The 23,397-nt window shown below is 39.1% G+C and overlaps 1 protein-coding gene across 1 annotated transcript; it reads right to left on the bottom strand.

Annotated features, from left to right (window-relative positions):
• Positions 1-1,409: 1,409 nt before the first annotated feature.
• LOC112915066 (uncharacterized) lies at positions 1,410-17,777 on the bottom strand. The gene is made up of 10 exons (XM_025992356.2): positions 17,456-17,777; positions 16,641-16,688; positions 15,644-15,772; positions 14,095-14,227; positions 13,363-13,620; positions 11,620-11,834; positions 8,332-8,521; positions 7,909-8,214; positions 6,068-6,343; positions 1,410-1,832 (listed from the first exon to the last, which is right to left on the bottom strand). Exons 2-10 carry the CDS (start codon positions 16,686-16,688, stop codon positions 1,459-1,461), a joined length of 1,929 nt encoding a protein of 642 aa, XP_025848141.2. The 5' UTR covers positions 17,456-17,777; the 3' UTR covers positions 1,410-1,458.
• Positions 17,778-23,397: the final 5,620 nt, after the last annotated feature.

The following is a 23,397-nucleotide window of genomic DNA, read 5'->3' as shown; positions in this document are numbered from 1 at the left end:
TTCTTAACTTTTTCCTATGATAATTATTTTCAGGCATGTTTTCTCAGAAATTTAAGTATGAAAGTGCTATACACAAATTTAGTTTTAGTCTTTGGAAGACAAAGTGGGAAGATTTGATGTTACTTGTGTGAGGACATTATTGGTTCATCATTTTTTGGACCAGGTCTTTTTTTCCATCAGGCTGCCCTATTGTCAGAAAAAAAGGCCCTGTGGGGTCCAATGTTCTTTCCTTCCTCAGAGTTACCTCCTTCTACCTAAATGGGCTAGAAGTCAAAACCATAGATGCCCCCCTTCCTTTATTCTTCACATGCAGTCCATCACCAAAGCTCAGACTTCCTATGCCCATACTATAAAATATATCTACTATTTTCCATCGGCACCCTTCCCACCCTTGTCTGCCATAATCTTTTGCCTAAATTCCACAACCGTCTCTTACCCAGTTGCCCTACTTCCATTTCTGGCCCTTTACAAATCATTCTTTGCACAGAGAGAAATTTTTGTAACACAGATCACACCATCACTCTCCTGTATGAAACCTTCAGTGACTTCCCATTGCCCTAAAAAACAGACTCAAAAGCACAGCATATAAGCTCTATGTGATCTAACCCCTGAATACCTCTCCAATATCATTGCGTATTCCCTTTCTCCCTCTTCATTAGATGCCATGTGTTCTGGCCTTTTTGTTCTTAGATACACCAACCTATTCCCTGTTTTATAGCCTTTGTGTCTTTACGCTAGGAGTTCACGTCTGAAGTACCCTTCCTCCATCCGATTGCACTATGGCTCCTTCTCATCTATTAGGCCTCCATTCAAATGCAATGTCCATTACAGTCCATCTCTACTAGAACTACCCACCCCTCTTCAGTTACTCTTTGCATCACATCACTTTGCTTTTTTCCCTCCTAATGTTTAGCATGATTTATAAATATCCATAAATATTATTTAATTTATTTACTTATTTCTTTTCCTTCTCCTTCCTTAATAGATTTTCAATGATTATCTATTGAGTGAATTAATCTTATTTGATAAAGAATATAGAGATTTGCTGTTGGTTTGGTCCTAAACCTTTTAAATACTGTCAATATTTTGTTTCAGTGTGCTACAACAGCATGCCTTTGTCAATAGGATAATAATCACAAACATTCATAAAGCTATGTGCCAGGCACTGTTCTAAGTCCCTACCTTTACTAAATCAGCTATTCTCAAGAAAATCCATGAACTAAATACTCATATTTTCTCCCCTTTTACAAATGGATAAATGGAGGCATAAAAAGAGTACATTGCCCGGGGACACTCAACTAGTTGAGCCCAGATTCAAAGCTAGATAGTGTGGCTTTAGAGTCAAGTTTCTAATCATAAACAATGCTGCCTTTATTCAAGCAGTAAGCATTTTCAGTAGACGAATGCAAGCCACTCCAGGTCCTGGACAACCATTAGATAACCATATCAACAATCTACTTAGAAAGGTAAAACCTGTGACCAGAGGGGTGTGTCAGGGAATATTCTACAATATCCCCAAATTGGCAGATATCTGTTATGAATGAAAAATATTTGATTCTCACTTAGAGTTTGTTGAATAGTTACCAGCTCACTCAAGTTCCCATTCATCACTGTTGCCATTCCAATGTCATATGTCATTCCAGGGGTTAAATTATCAATCTTGAATCTATTAGCATCCTTTACAAAAAGCTTCATGACTTCTCTTGTATCCAATACAGATCTGATTTGAATATAGACCTCGTGGCCATCTTGTGGGGATTCCCACTGAAGAATTATACTGTCCTCTCCTACATCTTCAGGGTTAGCATGAACTTTCTGAGGAGGATTAATACCTTAAAGAAAAAGATAAATAGATACATATATCTAAGTTTATTGTTAGCATTACTCTTGCTATGGAGTAAAAATGTCTTAATCCAATATTGGTTCATGTTTAAAGTAAATTAAGCAAATCCCTACATCATCATGACTTGAAATTGATTCAATTTTAGGGAAAAATATCTTATTATTTATGCAAGATTTGTCAACAAGATTAAGCACATTATATACATAAAGGAAAACTAGAAAGTCTTTAGCAAATTCTTCAGATTTTTGAGAGTTCCATCAGAGTAATGTTCCCATTGCCAAGATTACTCATTTTTTCATCAGATGTGCAAGGGCACCTACCCGGCACTCACTCACCTAGGCATATAAGGGGCATCAACAAAAAATAACAAAGGTCACTGCCTTACGCATTTTATATTGTAATGGGTGGAAATACACAATAAACAATTACATAACAAATGTGTAGATGATATAGTACTTTAGACATGATAGTGTTAAGAAAAAAAAAGAAAAAGTAGGCTAAGGTTAAGGACACCAGGAATGAGGTAGCTGTAGGGAAGAAGTTGTGGTATTAAATAGGGAATCCAGGGCAGGTGTCTTTGAAAAGATGAGATTTTGAGCAAAGTACTTGAAAGAAGCTAAGAAAGTTAGACATGCAATATCTGGAAGAAGAGCTTTCCAGGCATGGGGAAAAAAAACAGCTAAAGCAAAAGCTTTTACATGATGGGAGTTTACTTGGTATCTTCAAACACAGAAAGAAAACCAGAGTGAAAGGAGAAAGTAGTAGAATGAGGCCAGGGGTTAACAGAGACCCAGAGGCTTCACGGGCTTTTATTTTGAACAAAACAGGTAGCAACTACAGTTACGTGCAGAAGCATGATCTCTCCTAAGCTTTAAAGAATCACTTGGGCTACCATGTTAATAACCAACTACAGAGAGGGCCACTGGTTGAAACAGTGGAGGCCCAGGACTCTTGGCAAGAGAGAGTGGTGGCCTGGATGGGGAAGTAGGGACAAATATTGGGATTCTAGATTTATTGCAAAGATAAAAACAACAGGATTTCCTGATAGCTTGGGTATAGAATGAAGAAAAACAGAAGAGTCAAGGATACCTTCAAGGTTTTTGACCTAAACAACTGGATGATGGAAGGGTAATGAATTTACCTGGCAGGGCTACAGGTACAGCAGATTTAGGTGGAAACATCTGTCCTTCTATTTTGGATATGTTGGATTTACAGTATCTATTAGATATCCAAATGAGACATATTACTGAGTAAACATACATAGGTCTGAAGTTCAGGAGTAAGGCCTGGGGACTAAAGATACAAACTTGGGAGTTATTAACATATAGTTGGCTTTTTTTTTAAAGCTTTGGGTCTGGTATTTATCATAGAAATAGTTGCAACTTTGTACTACTTTTCTAATTTCTGAAGGGTATGATATTCATTTGGAAATAGGGCATTATCTAATTGTGCTTTCTATTTTTACAGAAAAAAATCAGAGAACGCTATTGATATTCTATCATAATAACGGAAGAAAATACTTTGGCTTATCTCTTTACACAATTTACTTGACTATTAAGCCTTGTGAGTTTTAATACTATACAATTCTTTGGAAATAGTAACATCCTCCTTTTCGTCTTAATTATTTATCCTGTATTATATGCTTCCTCTAAACTTTTTAAAGTTCGCCAACACAATGATCAATCCTTAGTTCATGTCCAAGAGTAATAACATAATTTTGAACTAGGTAGTAGTTACACTTTACTTAATCTTTAAAGAATTCTCCATGATTTTCATCATTATTTGGTTCCCAGAAACTATAACTTGACTTTTCTTCTGTTTTGAGATTCATTTCCTATCAACACAATAGAACACCAGACTTTAAGTTTTCAGGAAAATATCACTCTGGGTCAGATCCATAATCTGTCGATCCTATATAACTTCACAAAATTCTAGCTGGTCTGACTCTAGGCATTGAAATTAATTACTTATGTAAAACTATTAGAGAATGCTAGAATAGTACAATTAAACAAACTGTCCACAGGATTCCAAGGGGAAACAATTTGTATAGCTGCAAAACTTACAAACATTTACTATAGTGGAGGATGAAATCTACTGAATGCCACTCATAAGCAGAGATTGAGGAAAAGAGATTTGGTGAGTCTCTGATAAAGGGATTTCTCTGCATGCACATGCATTTTCATGGGAGAGGATCCATTAATTTTCCACATTCTCAAAAGGCTCCCCAAAAGTTAAATTTTACTGAATAAAATATTCTCCTTAAAATGTATGAAGGCTCTTCACATCCTGCGCTTCGCCTACATTTTCTAGATTCTCTACATGCCCCCTATATTCTCGTCTTGTCAGATTAATTGTGATTTGCTAATGTTCAAATGTCAGCCCCTTCTAAAAGCCTTGTCTGGCTTTCCCACCTATGCCTACATAGATGCCTCTTCTTTGATCCTGTCTGCCTGTGCACTTATTGTTTGTCCTACTTACAGCATCCTCTTACCTCCTGGCTAACTCCTGTTCCTCCTCCTGAAGCAATATATGACTCCACCAGAAGACTTCTGGGTTAATTGATCCCTTTGTATATTCCCATACTACCCAGAGCATAACCCCTGAAGTAACTATAATATAGCATGATCATTGTTTTTTTTTTTTTAACGTACTTGTCTCACTCTATTAATATATAAGCCCTTTAAAGGCAGAAGCTAGGTTTTATTCACCTTTGCATCTCTGGTGCCTATTATAAACCCCTGCATCTCTAGTACCTATTTTTCAGTTCCTGACTAAAAAATAATTTATTGGGTGAATAACGAGTAAAAAAAAAGAATATTGCTTTAACCTTAGGAGTACTTTCACACTGGATGTGTGCTCTTTTCCTACATATGCACTCCTGTGTCAGCTTATAGTTAATATACAGAGCAAATGACCCCAAAATTAAAAGTGTAGACACACACATACCTTCCTCTTGTCCCCCTGTTAAATAGCTACATGCCATGGGAGATTTTTAATTCAACTTCAAAATTAATAAATCTGTGAGAAATCCTCCTAGTCAACCTGTCAGTTAAAAATGGAAGCCTCTTAAAGAGAAGAGATCTATGGTTACCAGAGAAGATCTGGGTTGGAGAGTGGGCAAAAAGGACGAAGGGGGTCAGTCATAGCATGATGGATGGCAACTAGAATTTTGAGTGATCATTTTGTTGTGCACACAGATGCTGAATTATGTTGTACATGTGAAACATATATAATAAGAAAAAGAAAGCATCTTCGTAAGCATGAAAGATTCAACCAAGCATTTACCCATTAATGGGTGCTTTGAGCTCAAGGAAGAGAAAACATCAGCTACTTACTATCCAGTTGGAAAAATACTTTTGCTTAGGATTTGCTGCACTGAATACATGTATATTAAGCATTTGTACTTAATAATCATTAAATAGTATCTTTTACTGTTGTTATTTTCAAAGTATGGCTAGTATTCCCAGTGAGTAGAAGACTAATTGATTTACGGCTGTGCACGTTTTCCATTCCTCCTACCTCAGCTCTAGTGTGTTTAAATTTTAGCTGGTATGATTTGATTGGGATTTCAGCCAAAGGCCTTTGCATATAGGCATGTTAAGTACACACGTGCAAACATATTACACACATAGGGGTATACTCCAAAACGTGCTTAATTATGCATTGCTTCATACAACAGTGTTTTAGCTTTCCAAAAAGGTTGATTTAATATATATATTGCTTAATTAAAAGGCAGATTACTTCGATGATTATCTTCTAGACAATGATTCAAAATTACCATAAGGAGGTGAATGATTAGAAATGCATTTGCCCAAAGTCCTGGGATGATACTGCCCCCTAGGGGTCTACTCATCACACTGTGTGAGAAAATCAAGAATGGAGTAAAACTGAATAAATCTGCAGACCTTACTTGTTGGATCTAGTGTGTTAAAAAGAACTGGATGAACTAATCTTCATGTTTCGTGATAACTTATTTCCGAGCCAAGGCTATTATAAGAAATATGTCTTCTAGGAACTCTGGTAGGAACAACGCAGATGTTTAAAGAGTCCATGTAAATCTAAACGAATTTAGTATTTAGAATCTATGCTTAATTTTGATTCAACACTCAAATGTTTAACTGTATTCATACCAATGAAGGATCAACATAATTAAATTTCACCAAATAAATTTCAAAATATGAAGTTTATATTTTCTATTAAAAGGCAAAATTGGCCCATGCTTACCTGTAACGGCTGAAATAGGTCTCTCAGAGCATCCTAAAGTTCCTCTTTCCCCTACACTGAATAAATATATCAGATAATGATGGAAAGGTTTGAGATCTCCGATTTTCACTGATGTGTTGAGTTTTTCAACAAACATCTCTTTTGATTTATTGTTTTCCACATTCAAAATAGTCACAAGATAATGGTGAAAAGATGCAAGATCTGGAGGATTCCAGTGTAAAAATATTTCTGTTGGGGTCACATGAGTAACTGTGATATTTTGAGCTGATAACGGGCCTAGGAAATTTTAAAAATAAAAAAAAAACTTTATATTAGTGATAGAGTCTGGCATAGTAATCTCTCACCTCTCAGTACTTCCATAAAACTCTAGTTTGAAGAGAAAAGGAAAATTGGATTTGAATCCTGACTTTCCCATTGTAGGCCTCTACTTTCTGAGTAAATTATTTACTCCTTCGAGCCTCCATTTTCTTGACTGTAAAATTGGAATTATAGTAGCAACTGCCTTGAAAATTTATTATGAAGATTAAATGAGATAAGGAATGTAGAGCACTTGGCAAAATGACAGACGTTATTAGTTCAATCACTATTTTTACTACAAACCACCAAAAGAGGGCATTTCTAGAATTCCATGATCACATCTTACACGTCTTTTACTTCCTCTGTCTAGTCAAATTAGAGAGCAGGGACTTCCTATTACTTACTCTTCATTCCTGTCATCACTAGAACTCAGGCATCCATCCTCTTGCAGAAATATTTCCCCACTCCAAACCATTTCCTCCAGTGCCAGTCAGTGGTTTTCCCAGTTAATCCTTCTAGATTAATTTTCTTTAAAAAGCACCTTGTGCATATCAGCTTCAAACCCACATCCATCTCTAACCTCCCAACACACACACACACACACACACACACACAAGTACACACATTCCTTTTCTTTCTTTAGAAATAGCTCAAGAGTTAAAATAAGACCATCCTGTGGATTCCTGTGTGGTTTAACGAAGCACGTTGCTCTACTCAGTTTACTTAACCTTTCTGAAGCTGTCTTCTTGTTTCTATATAGCTACTCCCAGAGTTAAGGTACAACCTTTGTGAGATTATGCATTAAAAGTGTTTTGTAAAAGGTAAAGCAAGTCTCAGAAACTGCAGTCTGAATGGATGTGCAATGCTTCTAAGGTCAAGTCCAATCATCTGAGACCGACACCCCGGCACTCCCAAATCTGGTACCTCTTAACCACTCGAACGGATTTTACCCTCATGTCTGAGGAAATCTTTCCCAATTAACCTACAACTACTCTTCCCACAAACTCCTATCTCCACACTTTTGTTCACAATGTACTTTACTTCCTTCAAGTTTGAATCTAAGCCTCTCCTCTCCATGACTCTTCCCCTGCCACCTATCTTCTGAATTCTAGAAGGCATTTATTAAATGTACCACTGAGTTATTGAGAATTTAGGGTCTTATGTTTTTTTACACTTTGCTCTTTGGTTTGCTTTTACTTTTACTTCTTTCTAATTCTCTTCATTGTAAGCCTCTCAAAATCCACAATGCATGCCTGTTTATCTCTTGCTCTTAACACGTATCAAAACTTAAGTTCCACAAAAATGTCCTGATTATTCACTGTGGGCTGTGCACTAGTCTAGTTGGTGCTGTAAGACTAATAAGATATAATTCCTGCCCTTATGGGTTTACAGATTAAGAGGAAAGCCAAGGACATAAACAGATTCACTGTAATTTAAAATGGTTAAAGAATGAGGTATGCCCAGAGTATTATGAGAAAACTCGAAATCTTCAGGAAATATCTGCTAATTTGAAAAATCGGATTTTCAGATATTTTGTGACTTACGTGTTTCAACAATGAACACTGAACTTAACATAGTTTTTGCCTCCCATTCGTTTATTGCAAAGAGTAAAAATCTGTAAGTATGGCCAGGAAACAACTGGGTAATTCTTTTTTCCGTAGTATTTGGGGATATGCTTTCAAAATATTTTTCTTCTGTATAATCTAAATAATATTTAATGATAATTTTATATCCCAGTTTTAGCCACTTATTCAAATTATTCCAAGCATTCAAATTATGCCAACCAAATACAACTTCAGTTGTTCCAACATCCTTTATATAGATCAAAAGGTTTTCCTGCAGAGAAGGTGCTGAAAAAAATACAGAGGAGGATTATGTGTAATTATGATGTGTAATTCATCATAATTCTATCTTTAAAACAATAAAAGTGAGATATATGATGTAAGAATATTAATGAAAATAATTACAGTCATATCTGCAAATATACGGCAATGGAACATAACAGAAAAATCTTGTGAAGAAATAGTTTGATCCAGATGCATTTTGCTGTAAAACATAGCAATCTGTTTCATTCTTGGGTAGCAATGGAAAAGAAAAGATTTCATTTTTCTTAAGGCCAAAAGATGATCCATCTGTCCACGTGAGATGACCTTCTTTCTGAAATAAGATGTACAAATTAAGCCAATTTGAAGGAAAAGTGTCATATCTTCAACTATCTGTATCCATCATGAGTTATTCTGAGCTAGAGACAATTCACTTTTATCCACCCATTAGCCATAGGACTTTAAGAAAATTGCTGAATCTCACAATAAGCTTTTATTTTCTAATCCATAAAATGGTTATAATAATAGAACCTATGGCCAAATTAACTTGAGAAAAAAAAATTAACTTGAGGATTAAAGAGGCAGTGCATGTAAAGGCTCAGCACAATGCCAAGTACAGACCCACTGTTCATTACGTATTAGTTATTGTATTTCAAGTCATCAAATAAGTCAGTCATATGCATCAGAGGAAGTTGTTGGTACCTTTCTACTAAGAGATGTCACTGGTGAATATCACCAACCTCAATGTTCACAGTTAAGAGATGTTAAAATAATGCATTCCAGTTCCACCTAACAGAACGGAGGAATACGGTTTCCTCAAAAAATCTGCTTTATTGCATATATGGTGCTGCAGCTTTGAAAACAGACAGAGGCTCAAAGGCAGTATGTATAAGTGGTTAGGGCACAGAATACTGGTCAGACACAGATTCAAAACCTGCCAGGGCCATTTGTTAGCAGCGTGACCAGGATTTTTTCTGAGCTCCATCTCCTCATCTATAAATGAGAATAATGATAGTGCCTGCCTCATAAAGTTGCTATGAGAACTAAATGAGAGTTACCTAGATAGATAAAATTTGCAGATTGGATCACACAACTATTAATCTTTCATTCATCATGTTCCTGCTGAGTGCCAGGACCTAACTGGAAGCTGGGGATGCAATGATGAATAAGACACAGTATTTATCCTCAAAGTCCAATAACAAACTCACACTTACTCAGCATGGCTGGATGGGCTAATTACTTTCTCAACCTATCACAGAGATTATAACTCAGGAGGTGACTTTGATGTTAACCTCAAGAGACCAGCTTAATGCAGAGGTTATAGAATATAAAGGTAAAGAGCAGACCCTGATGCACGTCCACATGGGCAGGTTAACTTCCCTGTGCTCCAATTCCCTCATGTCATACAAGTAAAGCACACAGAATGGTGCTTAGCACCTCAGAGACACTATAGGACTCAGCTATTAGTATAAAGGAAGTTGCTCTTAATAGTTACTTTGATGTTTCATTTACCTCCTAAATTATTTTTAAGTATCATAAAAGGAGGGATCGTATCTTAGACCCCTCTGAATAATTCACAGCAACCATCATGATGCCTTGGGACTCCTCACTTTGGCTGTCATGACCATATGACCTGAGCCTTGTAACAGAAACCAGTAACCAGAACTATTAGAAGAGTAGATTCTAATTTAACAGTTTATAACAATCATACTAACAGCAGGAAATAACTATATACACACTAACTGGTCTACTCGAAAAGAGACTAACATGCTGGGAGGCAGGTTTATGAGATGTCTGAGATGAACTGTGGTTCGAGGAATCTTTCTTAGAACTTCATTCACTGCCTGTGAAAAAATAAAGGAAGCTCAAAAAGAGAATGATAAAAATGCGATTAAACTGTCAAAAAGGAGCACCTGGGTGCGAAGTCAGTCAAGCGTCTGACTCTTGGTTTCACCTCAGGTCACAATACCAATGTCATGATCTCAGGGTGGTGAGATTGAGCCCCATGTTGGGCTCTGCACTCAGTGTTGTGTTGGCTTAAGACTCTCTTTCCTTCTGCTCCTCCCTCCCTCCCCCAACTCATACAAATAAAAAAAAAGTCTTAAAAAAAAAAAAGACTGTCAACAGTTTTCCCCAAACTGATGCAAAGTTCTACAGAAAAAAAAAAAAAAAAAGGTATCCAACTGATTTGCCTTGGGTGACTATAGGTCAGGCTATCCCACAGAACAGATTTATTTTTGAACGGCAGGAGATTTTTTTTTAAATAGATCATCAAGAAGAAAATACAGGCTAGACAGAGATAACTGTGCTGGGTCTTGGGTTTTCCTACAAAAAGTTGACCAAAATGAAATTTCATGAGATATTCCATAGTGACAGGAATGTTGGAGAAAATGTCACACATCCTTTTTCACTGGTATTGAATAAAATCTTCAGATCTTTCTATATCTCTTTCCATAAAATTAAATTTCATAAACCTGGATGTTTGAAATAAAAGAAATAAAATGAAAAAGAATTCCATATTCCATATTGGCGGGTTAACATTATTCTGTTGTTCACAGAGGTGAGAAACAGAGGCAGTGGAGCAGGTGGGTGGAAAGGAGAGGACAGTCTGGGCAATGCTGAAGTGTTGGTGGTAAATTCCAAAAGAGATAATCAGGAGAAAATGAGATAGATGTCTGAGGCTCATAAGAGAAGTGGGCTCAGTAAATATCTATGAGCAATTGGGCTAGGTGGCAAATAAGTGAAGAAATGGGCGCTATCACCCACATTTAAGACAGGTGTGGAGAAGACCAAAACTAAAGAAAAATTACATAAAAAAATAGATGCTTAAAAAGAGATTGAAGGGGGTGGAAGAGATGAATGGGCAGAGAACAGAGGATTTTTCAGGTGATAAAAACATTCTGCATGCTACCATAATAGTGAATGTGTATCATTATACATTTGCCCAAACCCACAGAATGTACAGCACCAAGGGTGACCTATAATATAAACTATGAACTTTTGGTGATTATGATGTGTCAGTGTAAGTTCCTTGGTTATAACAATTGTTAGCATTCTGGTGAGGGATGTTGATAATGGGGGGGAAGCTATGAACATGTCCGGTACATGGGAAATCTCCGTAACTTCCCTCAATTTTGTTATGAACCTAAATTGCTCTAAAGAGAAGTGGCGGGGAGGGAGGGAGGAAGGAGGGGAAAAATTGAGATAGAGAAACAGAAGAAGAAACCGTGTCTGGCTTATAAGAAGTACTCAATAAATATTTAGAGCATGATGGAGGAAGGAAGGAAAAGAGGGAGGCAGGGAGAACAAAGGGGAGGAAAGCAGAAAGGGAAGGAAGGAAGAAAAGGAAAGGGGACGGGAGGAAGGAAGCAAGCGAGTAAGCAGATGAAAATAGTTTTATCATGATATATGCATTTCTTTCCATTTACTAACCTTCAAATCATTAAGACCAGTCCATATTATTATTTGATTCTTTGACCTGAGAAGTGAAGATACAAATTTTTTTTCCTCTTCATTTTTTATATCCACAAGGTGTGCAGAACTTAAGGATAATCTACAGTGTCGCTGGGCTATATTCCATGGCTTACTCTCTTTGCTAATTTTATAACAGCTATTTCTCAATGCTATCCATCCTGGTGAACATGAGCCTACCAAAAGAAAAGTGTTTTGTGAAAGATGAATTCAGCAATATAACATTTCATTAGTACATTTCTTAACGTCTATAGTAATCTTGAAAACCTCATGGCATTAATTGTGCACTTCTCCTACATTTCTCCCAAACCAGTAAAAGTGCTAAAGTTGCTATTATTCAAGTAGCAGATGACTTACTAGCAATTAAAATAGTCTTCAATGGGGAGCCCTAAGCGGTTCAGTGGTTTAGTGCCTGCCTTTGGCCCAGGGCATGATCCTGGAGTCCCAGGATCAAGTCCTGCGTTGGGCTCCTTGCATGGAGCCTGCTTCTCCCTCGGCCTGTGTCTCTGCCTCTCTCTCTATCATGAATAAATAAATAAAATATTTTTAAAAAATAGTCTTCAAGTAATGTCTACAAATTAATTATGCAGAATTATTGCCCAGTTATAACTTAATTAAAATAAAAGCTACGAATTTTTTTTTTTCTCTTCTAAGTCACTTTAGGTTACCCTTCCTTTCCCTTACTCTTATACTGGTGGAGACTTTTTAAGTGTTTATTTTAGAGACTTTTCAGATTTATTTTTATTTTAGAGAAACAGAACACTTGCTAAGAATTCTGCTCTCTGCCACTGCTACTTGACTTCCAATGGGTTCACCTTCCAGAAAACACTTAGCCTTTTTCTCCAAGATTGCACACTATAGAAAGACTGAAGATAATATCAGCCTGCTGAGAGTTGGTATTGTACTGTGACTCTTGATATTTCATTAGTGCCTCAACCCTACATATTAGGAAGATGTGAGAAGGATCTGTAGAAACTGTTGTCTTGTTTTTTCACAGAGGAGGGTAAGAGTATGGGGAGAAGGGATGCTTTAATTACGTTTCTACCTTTTTCTTATTACTGACATGTTTCTCTACTTCACCTATAAACATACACTGTGGTTCAAAGTTTATTCCTATAGAGGGCATTAAAATAGGACTCTTAGTCCATCACAGAGAGTGGACTGCCTTTATTAGCTGCCTATGACTCTCTCTTCTTCGCTTAAGTCTTTTCTCACCATGTGGAGAAAGAAAGTGGATCTAGGAAGCCACAAAAAAATTAAAGATATATATTCCCTTTTCCCTTGCGGTATTTCAAATTTTGGTCAGGTGTGACCAGGGATGAATAACAAAGAAGCCTTAAATAGGATGCAAGATTGATATTTTTATATCGGATTTTAATGGACCTATTAATACCTAAGAATGAGACTGTTTATTGATACTTCAAAGTCATCTAAAAAGCTCTCAATAATTGCCAGAGTTGGTTCCATTTTTAAACAGCGATGGAAAGAAAACAAAGTTGATTCTTAACCTTGCTAAACCCAGCCTGTTCAATAAATCAACTACCAGAATGATATAGTTAGAAAAAAAAAGGACTATACTAGTTCATTTACAAGCAATTTTCTGTGGTTAATACTTGACTGAGTCACTTTTGAAAAGAACAATACATCTACCAAGTTATCTGCAAGATATATAATATATTAATAATGAACCGGATATCTGTATACCTGTTTCTACTTGAACATCCAGTCTCTGAAATATATTTATAAAATCCAAATGCAACTGTTTAAGTTCAAATTTAAAAGTATATAAGGTTGCAGGTTTTAAATTATCCCACTCATAAACTGTAACATTATTGTGCATAACTTGTGAAGAGTTATTGAGAGATATTGACACTGAAATGTCATTGGAAGACAGCACACTCCAGTTAAAAGAAACACTCGTACTTGTTGCTACTGTTTTAATATTGCTAGTTGAGAAACCACCTAAAAAATCAAGAGCAATAATTAGTCAAATTCAAACAAAACTGAATGGAACACAAAAAGATTTTGAATTACAGAAGAATCACCATGATGGGAAAACAAATTATCTACTATAAAATATTTGCCAGACAATATGGGAGTTTCTTGTCCTCTGCTTGAAATGAATGACTTAGATTACAAACCCCAATTATAATATTTTTAGATAATCTGGATTACATGTAATATCTCCATTGTACCTATCTATTCATATTAGTACACATCAAAAGTCAAAACTGAAAATCTTCTTCTTACCTTAGTTTAAAACTTCCTTTAAATTTTGAAATTTACATTATGTTTAAAAGGACAAAATACTACCACCATGACGTGATTTTAGATATCACATACCTGTTAATTACTATAAAATTCAGATTACCTGCTAATAAAATTGTTTCACTTTTACAATTAGGCAATATAGATGAACAACTACAGATTACTTACGGGTTTTAAATGACTTTTCACTTAAAATTTGTCCATATTTTATGGACTGTAGAATAATGTGATAGTCTTCATTTTCTTCTAGTGTTATTGCTTTTGAAAGCTCTTGTGGGTTTATAAGAATGCTTTTGATAGTCTGTAAATAATTAGATTCATCTGCTTAAAAAATGTTTATTAACTCTATGTCAGGTAGATTCACTAAAAGTGTGACTTTTGTACATTTCCTTCATAAGCAATTTTTCAAACAGAATGTAAACATATACATAAGATATATATTTTTATATGAAATGACATTACTTTAAATAATTACTTTCTGTATAGTATATAAATTATTTTAAAATATCATTCCTATGAAAAACTGCAGTGGTATTTGATCAACTATTTATTGAAGATACTTCATAAAATGCTAACACTTCATACACTAATGAAATAAAAGCAAGAAATCCCAATAACTGCATAGCAAAATAAATGATCAACAAAAGAAAAAGCCAACCTATGGAATGGGAGAAAATATTTGCAAACCACACATCTAATATCCAAAATATTTAAGGAACTCATACAACTCAATAACAAAAAGCAAACAAATGGCAATAAATACTCCAATTAAAATGGGCAAAGACATGAAGACTTTTTTCCAAAGAAAATATGCAAATGTCCAAAGGGTATATGAAAATGTGCTCAATATCATTAGTCATTAGAGAAATGCAAACTGAAACTACAGTGTCAGAATGGCACCTAACAGAATGGTTTTCATCATAAAGAAGAAACAATAACTGCTATGTAGGGATAAGGAGAAAAGGGAACCCCTGGTGCACTACTGTTGAGAATATAAATTTGTGCAGCTACTATGGAAAACAGTATGGAAGGTCCTCGAAAAAATTCACAATAAAACTACCAGCAATTCCTAAAGCGTCCATCGACGGATGAATGGATAAAGAAAATGAGGTATGCACATGCAGGAGTACTATTCAACTATAAAAAAAGCAGGAACTCCTGCCATTACAACACCATGGACGGACCCTGTGGGCATTACGCAAGTGAAATAAATCAGACTAAGACAAATACCAATCTCACTTATATGTGGAATTTTAAAAAAACTAAAATCATACAGAGTCGAGATTGGTGGTTCCCAGAAGTGGGGAAATATCAGATACTGGGTGAAGATCAAAAGATACAATCTTCCAATTATTAGATAAGCAACTTCTGGGGATATAATGTACAACATGATGAGAATAAATAACAATCCTGCTGTATACTTTAAAGTTGCTCCAGAGTAGATCTTATCATAAAAAAAAAACTATTTGCAGCTATGTGACATAATGGATGTTAACTAAGTGTACTGTGGTCATAATTTTGCAATACACATATATCAGAGCATTATGTTGTCTATCTTAGACTTATACAATGTCATATGTCAATTATTATCTCAATAAAATTAGGGAAAAAGGAAATCCCAATAACTACCAAATTCCTGCTATGATATGATATTTGGTCACAATAAATTCACATTCTGATTACTTTTTATCAGAGCCAAAAAGAAAAGATGCCTTACTTTTTCAGCAAAATCATTAACAAGTTGGTATTTTAAAAAATAAAATCCAGGACTTCTTCCCTTAGGAAATTCATCCCATTCAATAACAACTGTTGTTCGATTATTCACAAAACAGAAACTTTTTGAGATCTGAAATAGGAAAGAAAAGTAACTTTTGGTTACTTGGTTAATTCTTCTTCAATTCTTGGTTACAATTAGTATTTTATTGACAAACTTACAAAAATTGAGCCTAAAATATGTCAAATTAAAATTGAAAAGTATTTCAGCAATATTATTTTTTTCATATGAAATAGGTAACATCCATTGGATACTGTCTTGTAAACATAGTCTCAAAAATAACAAGTACAAATGAGAGCAAGGAAATTCAAGATCCATGTTTCTCAAAGTGGGAAACACCACATTCCTGGGATCCAAGAGATTCAAAATCACAGGAGAAACACAGCACACCCTCCCGGTGTGTCAACTGTGTACCTTGATGATAATGGCTACAGAACTAAATTATTTCACAGACATTCTTGATAACACACTTGCAATAAAAATAGAGTACAAAGTGTTTGACCCTGAGTTAATTTTTGAGGCTCAGTTTATTGATAAATGAAATGTTAGCAACTGAGACAAAATAACCGGACCACAGGATCAGAGGTATATTCCCTAGATGATAAGAAAAGACTTCAGACTTGAAGAGAATGATATTACTTATCAAATTTCCTACCAAAAAAAACCTCAAAATGCCTTACTCTACCATGAATTTCATCAAATTCTGATCTCCCTCCCCACTGATTTTTCCAACAGAACTTGTAAGCAATGAAAACAGATGCCATCTGTATGCACAAATCTGTGCAACACGTAGCAAAGAAAATCGTCTAATCCTAATGTTTAGTGTTATTTCTCTTCAACATACCCCTCCTTTTCTAAAACGGGCAGACCCAATGCAATAGCATCCTGCCATTAGCTAATTATTTCCAACAACAACATCGCACGCTGAAAAATGTCTTACCTTAACAACATATTGTACCCAGAGCAACAGAATAATTGATTTCTCCATCTGGAAAATAAAGCATATTCAACTCAATTAAACATTCTTTTAGCTTAAAACCAAACTATTGGACATTCTTTAGATGCGTATCACTTTATTGTTACATCTTCTCATGTTAGGCTGCCAATCCCACTGAATGCTAAGGCATTACTAAGCAGGTGCTGCATAATATATCCTCCACCTAAGAAAACGGGAAACACCAGTACTTTCCCACAAATAACAAAACAATTTGCTTCTAGAAGCTGCTATAATTAAATATAAAGGAGATGTTAGAAATAAAATGAATTATCAGGCAGCTGTAGGAAATTGCATGGCAGTGTGTGACACCATTTAACCTTAACTGATGGAAATTGAGAACGCCTACACCCTGCTTCATCGTTGGAAGTAATTTCTCACATTCTGAAGTTACACCATCGTGATGAAAAATGTTTCAAAACTACCGACGAAATGGGAAAAAAACGCTCAAGTCTTTTCGACTCCATTTATTTTTTTTTTAATGCATTTATCTGAAAAAGCCTGTGTCCCGTTTCCTGGGAATCTGGGAACAGAATCCTACATTCAAGGTAAGACACAAAGGGGGGGGGGGGGAGGAGCGAACACACTTGGAATTTAAAATTCATATATTTCTAAAACTGAAAAATATTCCACGGGGTCCCCACGATCCGTGCAGACCCCTGGGGAGCCCAGTGCAGAGCGAGCTGCTTCTACAGAACGCTCTCTGGCTCCCAGCAAGGTGTTCACGTCGCGCAAAATTCAACCCAGGTCAAAGGAAATACCTAACAACCCAGTTCGGACACCTCCCCGGGCTGCAGAGCTCAGCCTCGTCCGTTTCTTTGCTCGGGCGTCGGCCGCCGCTGTGCGGCCCCGGGGGCGGCGCGCACGCCCAGGCCCGACCTCGGGGTAGACCAGCCGCCCGGAGGCCGCCGAGCCCGGTCCAAATCCCCGCTCGGGCTCCGTTCTGCAGGCGGCGGGGCCGGGCCGGGAGGCACGGAGAGGGCGGCGGCCCGGGGCGCAGCGGGTCACAGGCGGGACACGGGACCGCTCGGGGTTCAAGGACCGCGGGGCGCGCAGCGGGCGAGGAGGCACCGAGGGCGGAGCGGGAGCGGGGGCGGGGGCAGGGGAGGGGGCAGGGGAGGGGCGTGGTCGGGGGCGTGGCCGGGGCCGGCGCCGGGGTCCCCCAGCACAGGTGCCGCTCGCGCAGGCGCAGAGGCGGGGCGCGAGCCGGGGGCGGTGCGGTGCGGGGCCGGGAACGGGGGCGGGGCCGGGAACGGGGGCGGGGCAGCAGCTGCCCGGGGCGCAGCGGTTCACAGACGGGCAGTCGGACAGCTCGGGGTTCAAGGACCGCGGGGCGCGCAGCGGGCGAGGAGGCACGGAGGGCAGCGCGGGGGCGGCACCGGGGCGGGGCCGGGGCGGGGGGAGGGGCGTGGTCGGGGTTGGGGCGTGGCCGCCGCCGGGGTCCCCCAGCGCAGGTGCCGCTCGCACAGGCGCAGAGCGGGGCGCGAGCCTGGGGCGGGGCGGGGCCGGGGGCGTGGCCAGGGGCGTGGCCGTGGTGCCCCTACGCAGGTGCCAGCCGCTCGCGCAGGCGCAGAGGTGGGGCGGGGCCGGGGCGGGGCCTGGGCGGCCGGGGGCGGGGCCGGGGAACCCCCCGCAGGTGCCTCCCGCAGCGCCGCCCGCCCGCCCTCCCTCTCTCCCGCCGGGCCCGTCCGGTCGGCTCTCGAGGGCGGGTCTCCGTGGAAACGCGGCGCGGGAGGGCGGGAGGCGGCGTGCGGGGAGCAGGGCGGAGGAGGGGGCGGGCGCCGGGTCCCGCCGCCGCGAGCCGGTCCGTGCGGCGCCCGCTGTCGGTTCCCGCGGCCCCGGCGGGCTCTTCCTCCCTCGCGAGGCCTCCAGCCCGCATCCCTGACGTCGCCTCGCCTGGGTCTCGCCTCGTCGTACCCACGTCGCCCACCGACACCCCGACTTTCGGGGGGACCCACGGTGGCTCCGTCGAGTCCGGGTGTCTCGCTCCCGGGTGGGGTGTGGGCCCCGCCCGTCCCAGGCGCTGCAGCCTTTCTTGCGGCGGCTTCAGAACAGCCTCTGCAGCCCTGCTGGGCCGTCCTCGCCCTGGTGTCCCGGGGCAGTGCAAGACCGTCCTGCAGGACGAGATTCGGGCTCCTCCTCCTCCTCCCAGCGCGTCCTGCGCCCAGCGGTCAGCCGGCCAACCGCCCGAAAGTCAGCACCTCTGCATCCTCGCTTTTTTTCAAGTATCACAATGTTTATTGAGAGATACAAGTATATAAAATCAGGGCATGAACATGACTTGATAAATTAAGTAGACTTAATTTCAATACTATAATAAGAGGGACCAATTCAAATTCTCACCATTTGTTTCACACCCACAAAACCACTTCAAGGGCATTAACGATCTCTCAAAACGATCAGTTTTGTGCAAGTGAACCATGTTTCTTTTAAAAAGACTTGTGCACTTGCCCAGGCTCAAGGATATTAAAATCTAGCACATAAAGCCCATTACTAGAGGTAGAAATACAGGCAATATACTATTACGGCAACAACCATCAATTACAGTTAAGAATTTTTCTGTAACAACCAAATGGATAATCAAATATTGCAACAACTCAAGTATTACTGAGCAAAGTGCATTTCTACAGTATTCAGTGTTGCTATTCAGTTTTCTAACTTAAAACAGCCTATGATAACTGGCAGCAAAGAAGGTCCTTGCAAACGACTGCCTCTGCTTGAGAACTTAGGATGTAATTATTGCAGTGCTCCTCAAAGATCTGAGTCTCTGTCCAAAACATCCCCTAGGACAACTACTTCCCTTCTAGGCCTACAGCCGTGGGCTTAGATGATGGCCTTAGCTCTCTGTTCATTCATATAGTTTGACTTAGTTAGCTAAGCATCTTTGAAAATGTGAGTGTAGTCAACAGTAAGCTCGAAGAGTGCTTCCTGGAGTATAAACACTCAATAGAGGGGCACCTGGGGGGCTCAGCGGTTGAGCACCTGCCTTTGGCCCAGGGCATGACCCTGGGGTCCCAGGATGGAGTCCCAGGTCGGCCTCCCTGCAGGGAGCTGCTTCTCCCTCTGCCTGCATCTCTGCCTTTCTCTCTGTGTGTCTCATGAATAAATAAATTAAATCTTAAAATAAATAAATAAATAAATATTCAATACAATGATTCAATAGAATGATACCTAGTATTGGGTCGCTGCAATTACTTCTGGTAAGTTCCTACTGGGACTAGATCAGAGGACCCCAATCTCCCTTACACAGTTAGCTAGTCTGGTCTTTCTAAAAAACTCATGTGATGGTTGGTGCCTGAGGTGCTCACTTAAAAGCCTAGTCTGGGGGATCCCGGGGTGGCTCAGTGGTTTGATGCCTGCCTTTGGCCCAGGGTGTGATCCTGGACACCAGGGATCGAGTCCCATGTCTGGCTCCCTGCATGGAGCCTGCTTCTCTCTCTGCCTGTGTCTCTGCCTCTCTCTCTCTCTCTGTGTCTTTCATGAATGAATTAAAAAAAAAAAAAATCTTTAAAAGCCTAGTCTGACCCTTGCTTTTATATAATACCTCAGGCCAATTCCACTTCAATGTCATCTCTTTCGTCTCCCCCTCGACACCCTAACTTGTACCCTCCTGAAGTAACAGACTGTAATCATTTGCACCTCTGTTTTCCTACATGACTTTGCTTACACTGTAACACAAAAAGTTACTTCTTATGTCTTTATGTCTTTAGCCAGATTAGGAATTCCTTGATGCCATTAACTGTGTCTTAATTTAAGCACAGAGATGTGAACTGCATTTTTGTTGTTTTGATTCCTGAGGGTGGTACAGATCTTTGCTTTTTAAGAGTAGAAGGTGTTGAGGTGCATCTCATGACTACCTAAATAAAATCTTCAATCAAAAAAAAAAAAAAAGAGTAGAAGGTGTTGAGATAGTATATCACAAAGTCATTATATTGACAATGAATTAGTTTTGGGCTTTGAGAAATAATGATAAAATTAAAAATCTACCACGTATTTAGTAATCACTTTGCAGTATATATATAAATCATTATGTTTTACACCTTAAACTCATACAATATTGTATGTCAATTTTATCTCAAGAATGGTGGGAAAAAAAAAACAGAAAAATCAGGAAACTGATCACAAAAAAAATAAATATATAAGATAAAAATCCATCAGGCGAATTGACTAAAGTATATATATATTTCAATATGGTTTTCTTTTGGTCATATATTTGCTTTGCAAACAATGGCATTTTGAATAAACAGCCATTATTAAGCCTTACCACCTTCCATAGTTTCCATCAATCTTTCCACCAGGTCAATAACCTTCGTAGCAAGTTAATCAATAGGGTTTCCTTCAAAAGCACTCCTTCCTGAAGTAATACCCTATGAAATTCTATTCTAGTTAAGGCTTTGTTCCTTTATTTGGTCTAGGAATTAAATTAGTTCTAGAGAAGTTAAGAGAAAGATTTTTTTTTTTAATTATGGGTCTTTTCCTTTTAGAAAAGAGAAAGTGTAGATTTAGTACTCTTTCAGGGCATTTATTTTTTAAGAGAAATAGCTTACTTTGCTGATGGTGAAACACAGCTGAAAGCCATTTAGACAATAATGAAGATCACTAATGCCTTATAACATGAATTCCCTACCAGGCAATATGTTGTTTGGCATCTTATTTAAATCTCTATTATGTAAGGAAATCCAAGTCTTCACCAGAGATTGGGTGGACATATCTGCAAAACCACATCTCTGATAGAAATGTACCAATTATACAAATAAACACACTATCCATCCCTTCCTCACCTTCAAATTCCAGTCATTCAATCAAAAGTATTGAGTACTTTTGAGCCATATATCAAGCACAGTGCTAAGCGCTGAGTCTGTAGTAACAAATGTTATTAGTCCTCCCTTTCATGAAGCTTAAATTCTACGGAGGGAGTTGCTGAGTATTATATACTCTGGATTCTGCACACAGGCTTATTCCTCTTTGTTCCTGTTCTTACTATCTAAATCCAGGCCCTCTTTTCCTCTCATCTAGTCTTTGGGCTCCTAGACCCAATTCCAATGTGCATGACTGGGAGGGAGGTGTTACCCCCACACCACCAAGCAATTCTTGGAATACCAGCTGGGTGTCTTACCATTCAACTCAATTCGGACACTGTCTATCCAGAGATAGAGTCAGATTCCACAGGCTGAGCATGCAGTCTTAGGAGATCCCCTCAACATCCTATTTCATATGCCTGTTACAAGCCTAGGTAGGTATCTGTGCTTCTGACCTACTGGCTGTAGGTTCAATTAATTTGCTAGAGTGGCTCACAGAACTCAGAAAATCTGTTTCCTCACTAGATGACTGGTTTACTATCAAAGGATGGAACTCAGGAACAGCCACATGGAAGAGATGGAAGGGCGAAGTAGGTGGGAGGAGACATCCACGTCCTTTTGGAGTGCACGGCTTTCATCAAATCTCCATGTGTTCAACACCGACCTGAAAGCTCCCATAACCCCATCCTTTTTGTTTTTTATGGAGGCTTCATTACACAGGCACAGTTAATTAAAGCATTGGCTACTGGTTATTGGTTCAACCTCCAAGCCCTCTCCCTTTCCGGAAGGTGGTGGTAGGACTATAAATTCCAACACCCTGATCATATGGTTGGCTCCACTAGCAACCAGCCTCCAATCTTAGAATCTGTCCTTAGTCACTTCATTAAGTAACAGAAGACGTGTTTACAGCTCCCATCACTTAGGAAATTTCAAGGGAAACAGCAATGATGATCAAATATATATTTTTTATTATAAATCACCATATCACTGTGATAACTGGCATCCCTTCATTCCTTCCTTATTAGATTGACCTAAAACAGGTCTTATTTCTAGGGGCGCCTGAGTGGTTCAGTCGGTTAAGCATCCAACTCTTGATTTGGACTCAGGTCATGATCTCAGGGTCCTGATATCGATCCCCACCTCTCACTCGGTGCTGGGTGTGGGTGTGGAGCATGCTTAAGATTCTCTCTCTCCCTCTCCCTCTGCCTGCCCTCCCTCCTCTCTACCCCCCACCCTGCAAAAAAAGCAAAACAAAGCAAACTCCTTATCTCTAGTTTTTCCTCTATTTTAATCTATTTTCTGCTGTCTTCAGATTAATCTTCCCAGAGTTCAGTTCTGATAATGTTACTTTCCATCTCAGTGTCTTCAATGCTGTTCAGCCTCCCTAATTCCTTACTGTGCCCATGTTTAGTACATGTTCAGTTCACTGTTTTTCCCTGTAAGACTTTCCTCTGATTTCCTTTCTTCATGAAACCTTTCCTGGTATTCCTAACAAGAGCTATATCCCCCCTTTCTCTGTGCTTCTGCGGTACCTAATGCCTCAAATACATGCTCATTGGATTCTAATTTTTATATTATTATCTGTGAACATCTTAATATCTCTATCAGATTGTAGTCTCCCTGAAGGTAAGTCTCATTTCCTATTGATTTTCATATTACTCACGAGCCAATTGTGATACTTTCCATAATGAGCACTCCACAAATATCTTTTTATGAATACTTGTAGAAGGCATATTATAAAAGTGTGTGCCCTCTCCTTTTTCTAGGTGACACTTGGGACTTACTTCATTGTAAATATTTTTAAATATTTTTGAAACAAAAATACAAGTTTTAAGATTAGTCATGTCACTCAAAAAAAAAAAAAAAACTAACGTATAACTTACAGGATTCCTCTAACCTAGTTC

The sequence above is a fragment of the Vulpes vulpes genome, chromosome 10 (genome assembly GCF_048418805.1).
Source record: "Vulpes vulpes isolate BD-2025 chromosome 10, VulVul3, whole genome shotgun sequence".
Lineage (NCBI taxonomy): Eukaryota > Metazoa > Chordata > Mammalia > Carnivora > Canidae > Vulpes > Vulpes vulpes.
Note: the sequence above shows the minus strand (reverse complement) of the source record. Positions and strands in the feature narration are given on the sequence as shown.